At 32.1% G+C, this 16,087-nt stretch overlaps 2 protein-coding genes and 1 long non-coding RNA gene across 6 annotated transcripts; 2 read left to right on the forward strand and 1 right to left on the reverse strand.

Annotated features, from left to right (window-relative positions):
• Positions 1–1,576: 1,576 nt before the first annotated feature.
• LOC142548956 (uncharacterized) lies at positions 1,577–1,802 on the reverse strand. Its single transcript, XR_012821029.1, has 2 exons — positions 1,675–1,802; positions 1,577–1,636 (listed from the first exon to the last, which is right to left on the reverse strand). It is a non-coding gene; the product is annotated as an uncharacterized LOC142548956 (long non-coding RNA).
• On the forward strand, positions 1,592–6,100 carry LOC142548955 (protein TRANSPORT INHIBITOR RESPONSE 1-like). 4 transcript variants are annotated; one of them, XM_075657627.1, is made up of 6 exons: positions 1,629–1,781; positions 2,101–2,169; positions 2,263–2,839; positions 4,385–4,877; positions 4,977–5,757; positions 5,896–6,100. In XM_075657627.1, the coding sequence occupies exons 3-5, from the start codon at positions 2,310–2,312 to the stop codon at positions 5,730–5,732; spliced, it is 1,779 nt and encodes a 592-aa protein (XP_075513742.1). In that variant the 5' UTR covers positions 1,629–1,781; positions 2,101–2,169; positions 2,263–2,309; the 3' UTR covers positions 5,733–5,757; positions 5,896–6,100. The 4 variants fall into 4 exon arrangements, with proteins under 4 accessions (XP_075513743.1, XP_075513740.1, XP_075513742.1 ...); XM_075657628.1 differs by lacking the exon at positions 2,101–2,169 and having other exon boundaries at positions 1,592–1,691; XM_075657625.1 differs by lacking the exon at positions 2,101–2,169 and having other exon boundaries at positions 1,621–1,781.
• A 6,163-nt stretch (positions 6,101–12,263) lies between these two features.
• On the forward strand, positions 12,264–14,449 carry LOC142548957 (uncharacterized). Its single transcript, XM_075657629.1, has one exon. The coding sequence runs from the start codon at positions 12,415–12,417 to the stop codon at positions 14,266–14,268; it is 1,854 nt and encodes a 617-aa protein (XP_075513744.1). The 5' UTR covers positions 12,264–12,414; the 3' UTR covers positions 14,269–14,449.
• The last annotated feature ends 1,638 nt before the right edge of the window (positions 14,450–16,087 follow it).

Genomic DNA, 16,087 nt, shown 5'->3' on the forward strand with positions numbered 1-16,087 from the left:
TTTCTAAAGGGTAAAATCAAGTATTTCGTGACTCGTATTATGTATTATTTGTATTAATTTAGGTATCACATTTTACTTCACGAATATCATCATCAAATACCACTTAGTATTATCTTCACACTATATATTTTGATATAAAAAATTTATTGAAATTTAGTGTTTAGGGAGTAAAATCAAGTATTCATACACTTAAATTAGATACTATTTGTACCAATTTAGGTATCACATTTTAACTTCACAAATGACATATCTAAAATCACTCAATACTACTTGAAATATTTTTTTTATATGTCAAAATAATCAAACTTGAGTCTTAAAATTGTAAAATCAAGTATATGTAGAATCGAATTGCGTAATATTTATACCAATTTAGGTACCATATCTTTAATTTACAAATCTGGTCATCAAAGATAACTTAATATTAACTTCAAACTATATATTTTGACATACTTAAATAATCGAATTTGAGTATTTAAAGAGTAAAATGAAGTATTTTTGGACTCAAATTATGTCTTATTTGTATTAATTTAGGTATCAAATTTTTTACTTCATGAATGTCATCCATCAGTGTCACTCAATATTAACTTCAAAATATATTTTGACATTTTCAAATAATTGAATATGAGTATTTCAAATAATTGAATTTGAGTATTTAAGGAGTAAAATCATGTATTTGTATATTATAATTAGATACTATTTGTACCAATTTAGGTGTTATATTTTAACTTCACAAATGACACCATCAAAATTCACTTAATATTATTTAAACTCAAATATTTTATTACACAGTTGAAGTATTCATATACCAAATCAAATATCTGGAATTCCAAAATATGAAACTGTATTTTTTAAAAAATTAGATGACATGAATAAGTCATCCTAACGCAATTTCAATTAAAAGATTAACAATTACTGAATTTATTGTGATTGCTCGAAGATCCAATATTTTCTTACACATTTAGAGTATTCAAAGAGCCAAATTAAACATTTGGAACTCCAAAATAGATACTTTGTAGGTCAAAATAAATATTTAATCTTATTTAATGATAAGTGGTGAACTATGTTTTTTTTTTAAAATAAAATAAAATGACATGAATAAGTTATCTTAATGCTTTTTTCGTGAAAATACCAACAATGACAGAATTTTGATGATTACTCGAAAATATAGTATTTTTTAAATATATTTGGAGTATTCAAAAAACAAAATCAGATATCTGAAACCCCATAATAGATACTTTGTATGTCAAAATAAGTATTTACTTTTATTGGATGATAATTGAGAAATAATATTTTTTTAAAATTATATTTTAGATGGGAAAGATTGTGTAAATTTTGTAGATAAAATCATATATATTTTTAAATAATAAAAGGGAAAAATTGTAAGTTTTGGTTAGTAGGAAGTTGAAACTAAAATTATATTTGAAATTAAAATTATATCATTATCACGTACTGATTCTTAAAATATTATGGTGAAGTACTGAATTTTAATTAAAAATATGCTCAGAATTTTTTCACAAATTTACCAATAATTGAAACCCCTTCATTAATATTTTTTATTAAAGTAATAATTTATATGAAACCGTTTGATTTTTTTATTTATTATACTTGTGTGGGCTTTGTCCCTGCGACTGTTCGGCTCCTTCAAGCGATACAACACAGGACACACACACACACCAAATTCATTCCTACAAGTTTGTTTTTTGTTTTTTGTTTTTTGTTTTTTTTTTCCAATTCTAAGTCATGTAATCTGTAGATTCAATTATTTGATGAGCACATGTTCTGTAAGTTTATTTTCGTTTCTTCTATGATTTTATATTGATTTATGTTTCTGGGATATTATGTTTCTTGATGAATTTATGATTTGTGTTTCTCAAATTTGAGATGCTTCTGATTTTTTTTCAATTCCCATTTTCTTTAAATAACCTCAATTTTTGCAATAACCTCACCTCGAAGGTGAAATTGCGCCATGGAAAAATAAACTTTTTTTACTTGCAGTAGAGGGTTGTGGATATGAAGCTGTCTCGCAGTCTTCTTGTCTCCAAGATTATACTTTTTCTTTGACTTTTTTATTAAAGTTTCTTGTCTTATTGCAACATGAAGAAACTCGCTTTGAAATTAATGGGTTCTGCTTTTTCCGCTTTTTGTGTGGTGAATGGAGTTGTTGTTCGGGTAAATGTTATTTCTGATTGCATTAATGAAATCATTGCTTTGAATTGAATTGTGTTTTTATTTGTGTGGACCTTTTTTGCGTAAAAATTGCAGTTGTTTTGGGGAGTTGAGATTCTTCTGCGTCATCAATCAAGGTCCAAATGGATCCGGACTCCAAAAAGTCCAAATTCTCACCATCACCAAACTTAGGCAACTCGAAAGCGTCAGTTCCGTTGCAATCATCACTATTCCCAGATGAAGTCTTGGAAAAAGTCGTGTCATTCATTGATTCACACAAGGACAGGAGCTCGGTCTCCCTGGTGTGCAAGGACTGGTATAATGCTGAACGTTGGACGAGATCAAAGCTCTTCATAGGCAACTGCTATTCAGTGTCTCCTGAAATTGTGGCTAGGAGGTTTCCAAGAATTAAGAGTGTTACCCTCAAAGGGAAGCCAAGATTTTCGGATTTCAACCTTTTGCCTAGAGATTGGGGCGCTGATGTGCATTCTTGGTTGGTCATGTTTGCCAAAGTTTACCCCTTTTTGGAGGAATTAAGACTCAAGAGGATGGCTATAAATGATGAGAGCTTGGAGATCTTGGCGAAATCTTTTCCAGGCTTCAAAGCTTTGTCTCTGTACTGTTGTGATGGGTTCACAAACAAGGGGCTCAAAGCTATAGCCACCCATTGCAGGTAAGAATCTTTTGTTGTTTTTCTTTGTCGTTTCAGTTCTTTTCAACGTGTCATATTAATTTCATATATGGTGCCTGGGTTGCAAAAGATTTGGAAATTGATTTTTGTTCTTTATATATGTGGATTTAGATTTTGAATATTATAGACAAGATATTCCTGGAAGAAAATTATATTCCTTTCTTAGCTTTCTTTTTTTGATTTTTGAGGATGCTCCGTCTGATCCGATTCCATCTTTAGTGTTACTGTCGGTTAGCTTTCTGGTTTCCTCTTAATCTTGTTGGAGTTTCTCCTTTGTGTTAAGGTCTCAACCCTCCAATGTTCTGATCCTTTTGTTAATATTAATATGTCAATATAATTTATATAAGTGGCACCCTTTTCTTCAAGAATGCTTCTAAAGTAGCAACCTTTTTATTTGGAAAATTAGTTTTTTATTTGTGTTATGTGGTTTTCATGTGGCTCCAATTGATTGTGCTTAATGATATTTGTATATTATGTGATATAAAGGACAAGACGTGGTTTAGCGAGCTGAGATTATATTAACATGGTTATGCTGTCACATAGTGGGCTTAGGGCCTGCAAAAGTTTTGTGGGTTATATATATGGTTGAGAAATAAATATGTTAGCTTCGGGTAGGGCAATGGTGTTTGTGTGTTCCCCATCTCCTTTTTTTGGTTTGTTTGTACTGTAACAAACAGAGATTTTAGTGGAAAATTTAAGTGCTGATACTTTATTTTTTTTGTCCTGTCAAAGTTTATTGATGCTGCTTTCTTGATGTGACTACTGACCTGCTACATGGCAATTGCATTTAATGGAATAACAATATAAATTTATGCTTACTTTTATCCTCAGAACACACCCATGCTTATTGATCAATGGAGGCCATGTTACTTTATGCATCTCGTGAATTGTTGATGCAGTAATTAGTTCGGCTTATTACTCCTTTTGATTTGAAGATTTTTTTAAACCGGATTTTTGAGATTCGAGCGGTTTAGTTGGAACTTAGAACTTATGCTTTAATTGAAGATGACCAGAATGGAGTATCTGATTATGAAACCCGAAGCTTTTTTCAAGTTTTTCAATGCCTGACCGGAATCATATTTTTTTCATATTCTCTCCATTGTCATCATATGAACATTCTTAAAAATAGCACCTGATATTTGGACGAGCTAATAATTATGGTGAAATTAGTTTTACTAATAAGCTTTGGGTTAATATTGAATTAGTTCGACTGATGAGCATATATTGGTAAACCACCCCTATTTTTTATTTATTGAAAATCAAGGGCTAAGTAGCAATATTTTGATGAAAAACCAGGATTTGATGATCAAGAGGTGGAAAAAATCATTGTTGCATTACTTATTGCAGGCCCAATAATTTGAACAAAACCAAATATTGTCAAAATGTCAAGGATTCTAGCTTCTTGAATTGCTACAAGCTGTGTATTTTTTCTTTGGCATTAAGCACCATCACTTCCTAGAAGTTGTATTTCTAGGGATGGATTTTTATGGATGCAAGAAATTTAACTTGTTCCCATTTGGCGTCCAGGAATTTGACAGAACTCGACATACAGGACATGGCAACTGATGACTTCAGTGGAGATTGGCTTAGTTGTTTCCCCGAACACTTCTCCTCACTTGAAATACTAAATTTTGCATGTCTCAACAGTGAGATTGATTTTGATAAGTTCGAGAGACTTGTCAGTAGGTGCAGTTCATTAAGGGTTCTAAAGGTCAATGAGAGTATTAGTTTGGACCAACTGCAACGTCTGCTTGTGCTTGCTCCTCAGTTAAAAGAGCTCGGCACCGGTTCCTTTTTCCCAGAACTTACCCCTCGCCAGTACCGAGAAGTTGAAAGTGCATTTAGTAATGTCCGAAATCTTCAAACTCTATCGGGCTTATGGGATGCCACGTCATCTTATCTCCCGGTTCTTTATGGAGCTTGTGCAAGTCTGAGTTTCTTGAACTTGAGCGATGCTGCCCTTCAGAGTGGCCCATTTGTAAAGCTTCTCGCTCACTGTCCCAACTTGCGACGTCTTTGGGTAAGAAATTGATATCTAAGATTACTTGAACCGATTCTTAAGGGAGACCATTAGCTTATTCTGTAAGTCTTATTACCTAAATGGATTCTTTCGTTGTAGGTGGCCGATACAGTAGAGGACAAGGGGTTAGAGGCCGTTGGTTTAAGCTGTCCCTTGCTCGAAGAACTCCGAGTTTTCCCTTCAGATCCTTACGACCAACATCAACGTGACGGAGTGACAGAGTTAGGTTTTGTAGCCGTGTCTCGTGGATGTCGCAAACTCCATTATGTCCTCTACTTCTGTCGGAGGATGACTAATGCTGCTGTTGAGACCATAGTAAACAACTGCCCTGATTTTACCCACTTCCGTCTTTGCATAATGAATCCTGGAGAGCCAGATTACCTGACAAACGACCCAATGGATGAGGCCTTTGGTTCTGTGGTTAAAACTTGCACTAAACTCCAGCGGCTTTCCGTTTCGGGGCTTCTAACAGATCTAACCTTTGAGTATATCGGTAAATATGCCAAGAATCTGGAGACCCTTTCCGTGGCTTTTGCCGGAAGCAGTGATCATGGGATGCAGTGTGTTCTTGAAGGTTGCCCCAAGCTTAGAAAGCTTGAGATAAGAGATTGCCCGTTTGGAAATGCGGCTCTGCTTTCTGGAGTCGAGAAATATGAAATGATGAGGTCTTTGTGGATGTCAGCTTGTAACGTCACTATGAAAGGGTGCAAGCTACTGGCAAGGGAGATGCCAAGGTTAAATGTTGAAGTGATAAAAGACGAGGAAAGTGACGGCTTCCAAGCTGACAAAGTTTACGTCTACCGTTCGGTAGCAGGTCCGAGAAGGGACGCCCCGCCCTTTGTTCATACTCTTTGATTCCGTGTGGGGAAAAAAATCCTCGGTTAGTGACTTTTTTATTGAAATATATTTTCAAAAACAATGTACCAGTACAATGTAAATATGTTCAAATTCCTGATCGTATCATTCAAGATTGCTGTTTTGCGGTCTCTCTTCCAATTCGGGTTACTAATTATTGCAGGATATGCAAAATGACATTGAAGAAAGTAAAAGTTCGTGGTAAAAGAGGCCAACTGGTGTCCAAATTTTAGAGAAGATATGAAGCATTTCTCTTGCATCTGAATCTGTCCTTGTTCCTATTTCTATTTCTCTCCATGTAATTTTAGTATCTTTAATCTGTTAAGCTCTGTGACAGATTGGTAAAATATATAGTCGATTGTGATTGATTCTTGTTCGATTAAATAGTATGTTAGTTGATACAAAATAAATAAATTCTTGAAAAACTCAAAATCTATTTATATTATATCAATAAAATATCAAGGCTTAGCAAATCGTTCGCGTATTAAAAAATAAGATAATTTATGCTCGATTTCAATATATATGAACACAAATCAAATATTTTCCAACATGGTTCGGTTTGTTTATACATCTGTTAATGTATGCAAGTAGGTTTCTTATGAGACGATCTCACGAATCTTTATCTGTGAGAAAGGTCAACTCAACCGATATTCACAATAAAAAGTAATACTCTTAGCATAAAAAGTAATATTTTTTCATGAATGACCCAAATAAGAGATCCGTCTCACACAAGTTTTTGCCCTCCATTAATGCATGGACGTGTATATTTTTACTATCGCAACTTTACCATATTTATAATAGATGAAAATCTTGTAAAAACCGTTTTGGTGAGTGATCAAATTTTCCTTCAACTATACCAAAAGGTGGTATTTTCCGTGAGTTTGTTGGTAAATTTCAGTCCTCAACATTTTCTTAATTGCACCAAACACGTTTCTTCTCAAAATCTCAACTGCTTTCTCATTCTTTCCATCGGGTTTATCTATATACTCCATTTTCTTTTCTCTACAACGAAATTTTTTCAAAAAATTTGAAGGATCAAAATCTGTAACTCCAAGAATTAAGTAAGTCATCGACTTTGACTTCACGTGTCCAGTAATTTTAGTGCGATAATTTGTCGTGCGATATTTTAGAATATTGAATTAGTAATATATTTAACCTTCGTTTGGACAAGTACTTATAAACATTTTTACAAAAATGTATTTTACAAAATTTTTATAAAAGATTTTGAAAGTTGTTCTAAGAACAACTATATGTTTGGACTACTGTACTATAAAAATATTTTTACAATTAAAAAATAATCACAAAAACTTTAGTAAGATGATCCGAATGATCAATTTTGTGAGACAAATATCTTATTTAGGTCATTCATGAAAAAATATTATTTTTTATGACAAAAATATTATTTATAATTGAAAATATGAACATGATTGACTCGTCTCACAAGAGACCTAATAAAAAATAATATATTTTGATTTTCATCATTTATATTCTTTAAAAAATATGCTTATTGAATATTTTCATTTTTTTTCAAAAAATATTTTATAAAAATCTTATCTAAACACATACTTCAAGTTTTTTTGACTTATAAAACATTAAAAACGTTTTAAATATTTATCGAAATGGAACCTTATAATTGTATTTCTTTGATAGTAAATCTTTGAATTTTTGACTGCCGTTTAAAAAATAATATTAGTTGTTTGTGACCCATACAAAAGGGATTGTCTTAATTGGATTAATTTTTTAAAAATATATATATAGTGGTGTAATTTTTAGAAAATTTGTTGTAGAAATACGATATATGTAATATTTTTTTTGGGGAAAAATTATCGTACATATCACATTATATCACATATTATCATAAAATTAAAAATTAATATTTTGGATTCAAGTATGATAAAGTATCACGTATTTTTTAGAAATGTTAAAAATAATTGAACTGCATTGAAGATTGAGAGATGTGAAAATCACAAAATATAATAAATCTATACAATAACTAGTTTGCTATCTTCATCGTTTTACGAAAATTGTTAAATCAGATTGTTATAAGAATTATTTTAAACATTATAAACATAATTAAATTTCTTTTTCTAGACAATATAGGATAAGAGTTTGCTAATAAAAATGAAAAATTATTATGTAAAATATATTTGTCCTTTCTTTAAATTATAAGACTTGTATCAGTCAATTTATATGTTAAAAAAACAATAATAATCACTTTATTGTTATGAATAGTGAAAAATATAAAGATGAGGTAGTGAATTGGAATGCTTTATTCATAATTTGAGACTTCTATTTATAAAGCACAATTATATAGTTTGAATAGTTAATAAGATGATAAAATACGAACTTATCTCAATAATAACTTACAATACTTTATCTATAACACTCTCCCTCAGATGATTATCGACTCAACAAATTATTTCTAAGAGATGCAGGTGCTCAAATGTTCCATTGTTAAAACCTTGTAAGTAAAACCAGTGGGAAAAACCTGAACAAAAGAAAAAGAGTACACCAATATGTATTATCCCTGATCTCAATCATCTAAGATCATTCAACTGATGCATCTCTATCTTTTGCACCAATTTCTTGAGTGTTGAAGTTGGCAACACCTTAGTGAATAAGTCGGCTACATTGTCACTTGAGCGAATTTGATAGACGTCAATATCGCCATTTTCTTGAAGCTCATGTGTGTAGAAGAACTTTGATGAAATATGCTTTGTTCTATCACCTTTGATATATTCTCATTTTAATTTTGTAATGCAAGCTGCATTATCTTCGAATATTATTGTCGGGCTATCTTTGGTTGTTGGCATCCCAAACGATTCTTGAATATGTTGTGTCATGGATCTCAATCACACACATTTTTGATTTGCTTCATGCATTGCAATGATCTCAGATTGATTTGAAGACATCGCTGTTAAGGAATGCTTCACCGATTTCCATGATATCAGTTGTACCACGAAGGAACGAAATATGTGTTTTACACAATTCCAATGTCTTCGGGTTGGACATAAGTTATATCTTGCTAAAAGATTAACAGGAAAATGCTATATCTGGACGAGTACAATTTTGAGATATGATAATGCCCCAATCGCACTTAGCTATAATACTTTTGGACCAACGATTTTTTCTCCATTTTCAAGTGGTCGAAAAGGATCTTTGTTAGAATTAAGTGATCGAACAAATAATGGTAATACTAATGATGTGCCTTGTCTATGTAAAAGTGCTTTAATATTTTTTCTGTATATGATTATTGATGAACAAATATTCCCTCTTGTAAAAGTTCAATTTGTAATATGAGACAAAATTTTGCCTTTTCTAAATCTTTCATCTCAAACTCATTTTTCAAGTAATTGGCAGTTTTAATAAGTTTTTATGGAATGCCAATATGATTTAGATCATCAACATATACTACTACAATTGCAAAATCCTCATCTTTTCTTTTTATAAAAGCGCATGGACAAATAACATTATTTGTATACCCTTTTTTCAACAAAAATCCACTAAGATAATTGTACCATATGCGACCAGATTGTTTTAATTCATATAAATATTCACGCAGTTTTATTGATAACATAGCCTTGGGCGCTTCACCATTTTCTTTTGATAGTTCGAATCCTTCAAGAACTTTCATTCATATATATATCACTATCAAGTGAACCACAAAGATAAGCAGTTACCACATCCATAAGTCGCATATCAAGACTTTCTGATACTGTTAAACTGATTAGGAATCAAAAAATAGTGACATCCATCACATGTGAATATGTTTCCTCAGAGAGAATTCCATGTCTCCGCGAGAAATCTTGGGCTACGAATCGAGCTTTGTATCTTACAATTTCACTATTTTCATTCTTCTTTCGTACAAAAACCCATCTGTATCCTACCGGGATTGCATTTTCAGGTGTTCGAACTACAAGTCCAAACACTTTATGTTTTTATAGTGAGTCTAATTCAGTCTGTATGGCCTCCTTCCATTTGGCCAATCATCTCTTTGTTGACAACCCTTAACGGATTGTGGTTCTGGGTCTTCATTGTGTATGATGTCAAGGACGACATTTAGGAAAAAGACATTGTTAACAATTGTATTATTTCGATCCCACAATTTTCGAGATGATATATAATTTGTTGAAATCTCATTATTTTAATGAGAATTTGATTCTTCGGGAATAATATTATCTAAGTTTAGTTCATTGATTTCTCTTACTATATCATCCAAGATTGCTTCTTCTGGACCTTTGGAATTTTATTTCTCTTGTATCTTTTTTTTAGAACCAATTGATAGACCATGCTTTGTGCGTATTTTATATTCATTTGTAGGTTGAATAGTAGTTGGTCCTAAGGAGACATCAACTTTTATAAGTGCATTCTCTGCATGTATATACGATTTTGTCACATTCTTTGTATTAACAAAAGCATCAGACAATTGATTTGCAATTCTTTGCAGATGAATGATTCTTTCAACTTCTTGCTTATATTGATTATTTCGATGATCATAATGAGATAATGTTTTCTCATTCCAACAAACTTTTTGTTGTTCTTGGGGATACAACTTTATTTCTCCTAGATTTGAAAATTCTAACTCATCGAAGTGATAATCTGAAAATCTTGCAGTAAACAAGTCTCCTCTTAAATGTTCTAAATATCTAATAATAAATAGTGAATCATATCCCACATATATCCCAAGTCTACAATGTGGATCCATTTTGGTTCGTTGTGTAGGTGTAAGAGGGATTTGTACTGCACAACCAAATACTCGAAGGTGAAAAACATCAGGTTCTCGACCATAAGTAAGTTGTAAGGGTGAGTATCGGTGATAATTAGTTGATCTTATATGAATCAATGATGCATCATGTATTATGGCATGACCCCACGTAGATGATGGAAATTTTGTTCTCATCATTAATGGTCTAGCCAATAATTGCAAATGTTAATTTCACTCAAAATCGTAAATTATTTCATCTAACCATTATCTAATCTTTATTTGTGCATAAAAAATATAAATAAACATGATATCATGTAGATCTATCGAATTTGGTGTATATGAGATGTGTTCAATTAATAATTTATGTATCTATATCAAATTTCGAATTCCAACAAGTAATTTACCTTATTCGCCAAGTAAGCTACTAATATAAAAACCAATCAATTTCAAAGTGAAGAAAAGACATATAAAAAATAGTAAAAATTGTTTTGTCCAATTAATATCAGTTATAATATTGCAATTGACTCAAACTTATCGTAAATCTATCAAATACTTGTTTTCACACAATATTTTTGCGACTAGTTAAATCATCAATATCTTTATCGTTTTACAACTTTTTTAAATAAGCCCGTTTTAAGAATTATTTTACCATTATAAACACATTTAAACATCTTTTTGTAGACAATATATGAGAAGAGGTTGCTAATAAAAATGAAAAAAATATTATGATAAATATATTTGCCCTTTCTTTACATTATAATACTTATATTAATCAATTTATATGTTAAAAAACAATAATAATCAATTTATAAATAAATTGAATGCATATGTGAGATACTGTTGCCCGTTGGAAAATGAATTACAATAAAAATTTCGCTTTATTCGTGAGATTGACGTGTTACCATATCACATCATTCAAAATCTTAACCTCCGTCAATAAAAGTAGGAAGTTGGCCACTATCTCTATCCCCTTCCTTTCAAGAAACTTAGCCATTTACAAACAAATTGTGTAGGCAATAAATGATTATTTATTTTATGAAAATGTCTCTTATGAAACGGTCTCACGAATCTTTATCTGTGAGACGGGTCAACCATACCGATATTCACAATAAAAAGTAATACTCTTAGCATAAAAAATAATACTTTTTCATTGATGACTCAAATAAGAGATCCGCCTCACAAAATACGGCATGTGAGACCGTCTCACAAAAATTTTCGCCTTATTTTATAGTGTATTTTCTATTTTTTTTAATAAAAAGATTATATATTGAATTAAATTTTATCGATTTGTTCTTTTATAATTTCATTTAGCAATTCATTAGAGCATTTGTTGAAATAAGATAATATTTTTTTAAATAATAATAATAATATAAGTTATTACTGTCATGATCAAAAATTTTGGGAGGTTTTTTCTAGGGATACAAATCAACCGAGTTTGTTCGATATGAACCTTTTTTCGAGTAAACATAAATTATTTTGTTCGATTATATACGAGCCGTTTATGAGCTTTAATATTTATTAATTATTAATAAAATATAGTTATATATTAAATAAATATATTTCAAATCTTTAAAGTATTTAATTTCGAACAACACTTCGAATAGCTCACGAACCAGTAAAAATATTTGGTTAGTTAACAAGTAAGCCGGTAAATGATGCAATTAATAATAGTAGGAGGAGATCATGCAATTAACATTGCATATTGTTAGGAGGGAAAAGTGGTTTAATTAATAATATTAGAGGGTCAAAAGTGTAGTACACGTAATTGGAGGGACCACATTGATTATTTAGCGCTATTTTCTAACGTCCAACTGACTAAAACCCCTCCATTTTGCAAGACAATTACTTAACTGACCCCGACCTCTACCCTAAACGACGTTTAACTAAGCCGAGACCCGAGGCTAGATTCGTAAATCTAGCAGAATTGCCATTCTGTTACAAACAAGAAAAATATACGTACGCAATCTTCAGAATCCCATGAAACCTTCTAACAACCTCCGAAACCATAATTTCCAGCTCCCACACGAATCTTCAGCTCCACGTCGCCGGGAAACCAGACTCATCTCACCGGAAAATGGGATCTCTTCGGAACCCGTAAAAATATTCCCAATGAGTGAAGAAAATGGTCTGTCTGAAACTGAAACATCCACTGAAAGCCCGAGACTATTGCAAGCAATCGGGTCGATCTCTTCCTTAATTGCGCTCTCACATTCAACCAAAGTCTTTGCTTCAAAATGGATGTCCATAAGAAACAGGATGGAAGAGCTTTTATCCATCCTCGTTACCATCGAGAATTGTGAATCAAATGATAACTTTTCACTCTGTATCACCCTGGAGTCGATTTTAGCCACAAGTAATGAATGCGATGGTCTTTTAAAGCGTTGTCTGGAACTTTCATACTATGGGAAGCTTTACATGCAAAGCGATCTTGATATTGTATCTGGGAAGTTGGATAACCATGTGAAGACTCTTTCTGATATACATGCTCTGGGATTGGTGACGCAGAGCTATGCTATTGTAGTACCGAAGCCTGGGCCTTCGGCTTCGAAAGAGGACATAAGGTTTTATGTCCAGAATTTATTATCTATGCTAAAGATCGGAAGCACTGTTATGAAGAAACAGGCCCTTGTTGAATTCAACGAAGCCATTCTAGAAGATGAGAGATATGTAAAGATTGCGGTGGAACTTGAGAGTTTTGTCAATTTTTTGGTGCATTTTCTTGATTCGCAAGAGAGTGAAATTCGAGAGGCGGCAGCAAAGGCGGTGCGCTTGATTGCGGGGTTTCAGTCCTACAAAAGTGTGTTGATTGATGCAGGGGTAATTGCTCCATTGATTAGAGTTCTGGAGTCCGGAAATGAACCGAGTCAAGAATTTGCAGCAAGGTGTTTGATAAAGGTCACGGAGAATTCCGATAATGCGTGGTCTGTTTCTGCTCATGGTGGGGTGACAGCCCTGTTGAAACTCTGTGGCAAGAATGGTGAAAATGGGGGAGAATTGGCAAATTTGGCTTGTGGGGTGTTGAAAAATCTTATTGGAATTGAGGAGATCAAGAGGTTTATGGTTGAGGAAGGGGCAATTTCTTTGTTCCTTAAGCTTGTAAGGTCGAAAGATGAAATTTTGCAGATAGCTTCACTTGATTTCTTGCAAAATATGGCTTACTCAGATGCATCAATCCGACAAATGATCGTTAAAGAAGACGGAATCCGCATATTAGTGCGTATTTTGGATCCCAAATCCTCATTTTCGACCAAGACACGAGAGATGGCACTCAAAGGAATCATGAATTTATGCTTTGGATCAGATACTTCTTTATATGTGTTGATGAATTCTGGTTTTACAGATCACGTGCTTTACTTTCTCCGATTTGGGGAGATTTCCGTTCGAGAATTGGCCCTAAAGGCATCGTTTTGGTTATGTGAGACGTCTGAGGATGCCAAGAAAGTGATGGGAGATGCAGGATTTATGCCTGTCCTCGTTAGCTTCCTCGAATCAAAATCGTTCCAAATCCGCAAAATTGCAGCAGAGACACTATCTAACATGGTGGTTGTACCCAAAAACAGAAAAAGATTTGTGCAGAATGATCAAAATGTTGGCATATTGATGCAGCTACTCGGCCCAGAGGACGTTAATTCTGGTAGCAAACAGCCATTGCTTTCAATATTGATGTCGTTAACCGGTAGCAACATTGCAAGAAAAAAGATTTCAAGTTCATGTTACTTAAAGAACATCGAAAAGCTTGCAGAAGCTGAGGTCTCAGATGCCAAAAAGCTCGTAAGAAAGTTGAGTTCCACTAAATTCCGCAGCATCTTGGGCGGATTCTGGCATTCTTGAACATAACACAATACTCCCATTTTATTTTATCTACCACGTGATTAAAATGTAACCAAAAAAAAAAATTATTGAATAAAACTATAATGTAGTCATATATTATCTATCGCTGTGATAATTCTTTCATCGAACAAAATTTCATGCACAAGTCTTTTACCAATACCAAATGCATTTTGTTGGTTTCCTCGACTGTACAGTTTAGAATTAATTTACGCAGGCTGTATTTATCAAGTTATCTTGGTTTAAGAGAGAAGGGTGGATTTGGATGTGAAATTTATTGCATGTTAATGTGGCAATTGCACATGGAGAAGATCCTGAAATGGAGATGGGCATGTGGGTGGTAGCCATCGTTGCATTGTATACCTTCCAATACATGAAAACCAGAGTGAGATTGTTTGTGGTGTAGTGACATAAACATCTCTCAACGAGAGTGAGATTGTTTGTGGTGTAGTGACATAAACATCTCTCAACGAGAGTGAGATTTTAGTTTGATTTCAAATCATAGTAAAAAAAATCGCTCGCTCCTACATTATTACATGTACAACATCGTATCGGTATATCCAACGATGCAAAATTTTAAATTGACTCTAAGGGTTATCCGAGTTGAAAAAATAAGTGAATGTTAAATCAATGATTAAGAATTCGATTATTCATATCAACTCTAACATCGGACAATGCTTGTCCAATATAATTTACGTTACTAACTTAGTGTGACATGAATTGAATTGAATTGAATTTTTGTACGACTTTGTTGAGAAATCAATATCGTTGTGACTTTTTGTGTGAGAAATTTAATATTTTTTGTTTCCCCTCCTACCTTAAGTAACGGTTCCGACACCAACCCTCCTAACAATTAGTTAGTCGTGTTACCACTAGCCGATCTACAATCTTTTAGTACAATTTGGATAAAGAATTTGATTTGAATAACCTTTTTTTCAGATTTTTTTAATAATTGATTATTAAACTTACTTTTCTAACAAGTTTAGTTAAAATAAATTAATGAATGATATGATAAATAAGTGAAGTTAGTTATAACATTAGGTAATTATCAAGTTTATGCTTAATTGTAAGTGATAAAATAAATTTTATAATATATAAAACTAAAAAAAACTATGAAAATTTCATATTATAAAATTCGGAATGACCAATGATTCTTAAGTTGTATTTATATTGATGAATTTCAAATCCATAAATTCAAATGTATTTTTTAGTTTTAAATAAGTAAGATCATAAACTTCAAATTCACAATCTCATGTTTAAATAGTGTTTCATTTTAATTAGAATGAATTTTATAGAGCAATTTAAAATTCATTTTACTTTCTGTAACAATGTAAATAAGTAATGCATGGAATTTAAGATTTTATCTATTATTTCGTTATTAACGTTAAAAAATCCATATTTAAATCCTTACCTCAAATGTAACCTTAGTTTTGTTTTGTTTATTTTTTTGTTTTGTTTTGTTTTGTTTTTTTTTTTTTTTTTTAATGTTGTTGTAATGTACATTTGGTTTCGATAGCTACAATGCAACATGCTAGTGTGTCATGATGAATGCACAAAATAAAATAAGAATTCTATCAACTTTCACGTGAGATTCACATATATTTTAGCTCTGAATCTCACGTGAAAATTGATGGAATTATTATTATTATTATTATAGTTTTGATATGATAAACATTTATTATGCACACTTGTATAAGAATCGATGCGGTGTCATTTATCTATTAGATGCGATGAAACATAAAAAAACTACATATCTAATAGGTGTGTGTCACCCCATCGGTGCTCATATAAATATGCATGATGGATGTATGATAAGCCCAAA

This window comes from Primulina tabacum, chromosome 6 (assembly GCF_025594145.1).
Source record: "Primulina tabacum isolate GXHZ01 chromosome 6, ASM2559414v2, whole genome shotgun sequence".
NCBI lineage: Eukaryota > Viridiplantae > Streptophyta > Magnoliopsida > Lamiales > Gesneriaceae > Primulina > Primulina tabacum.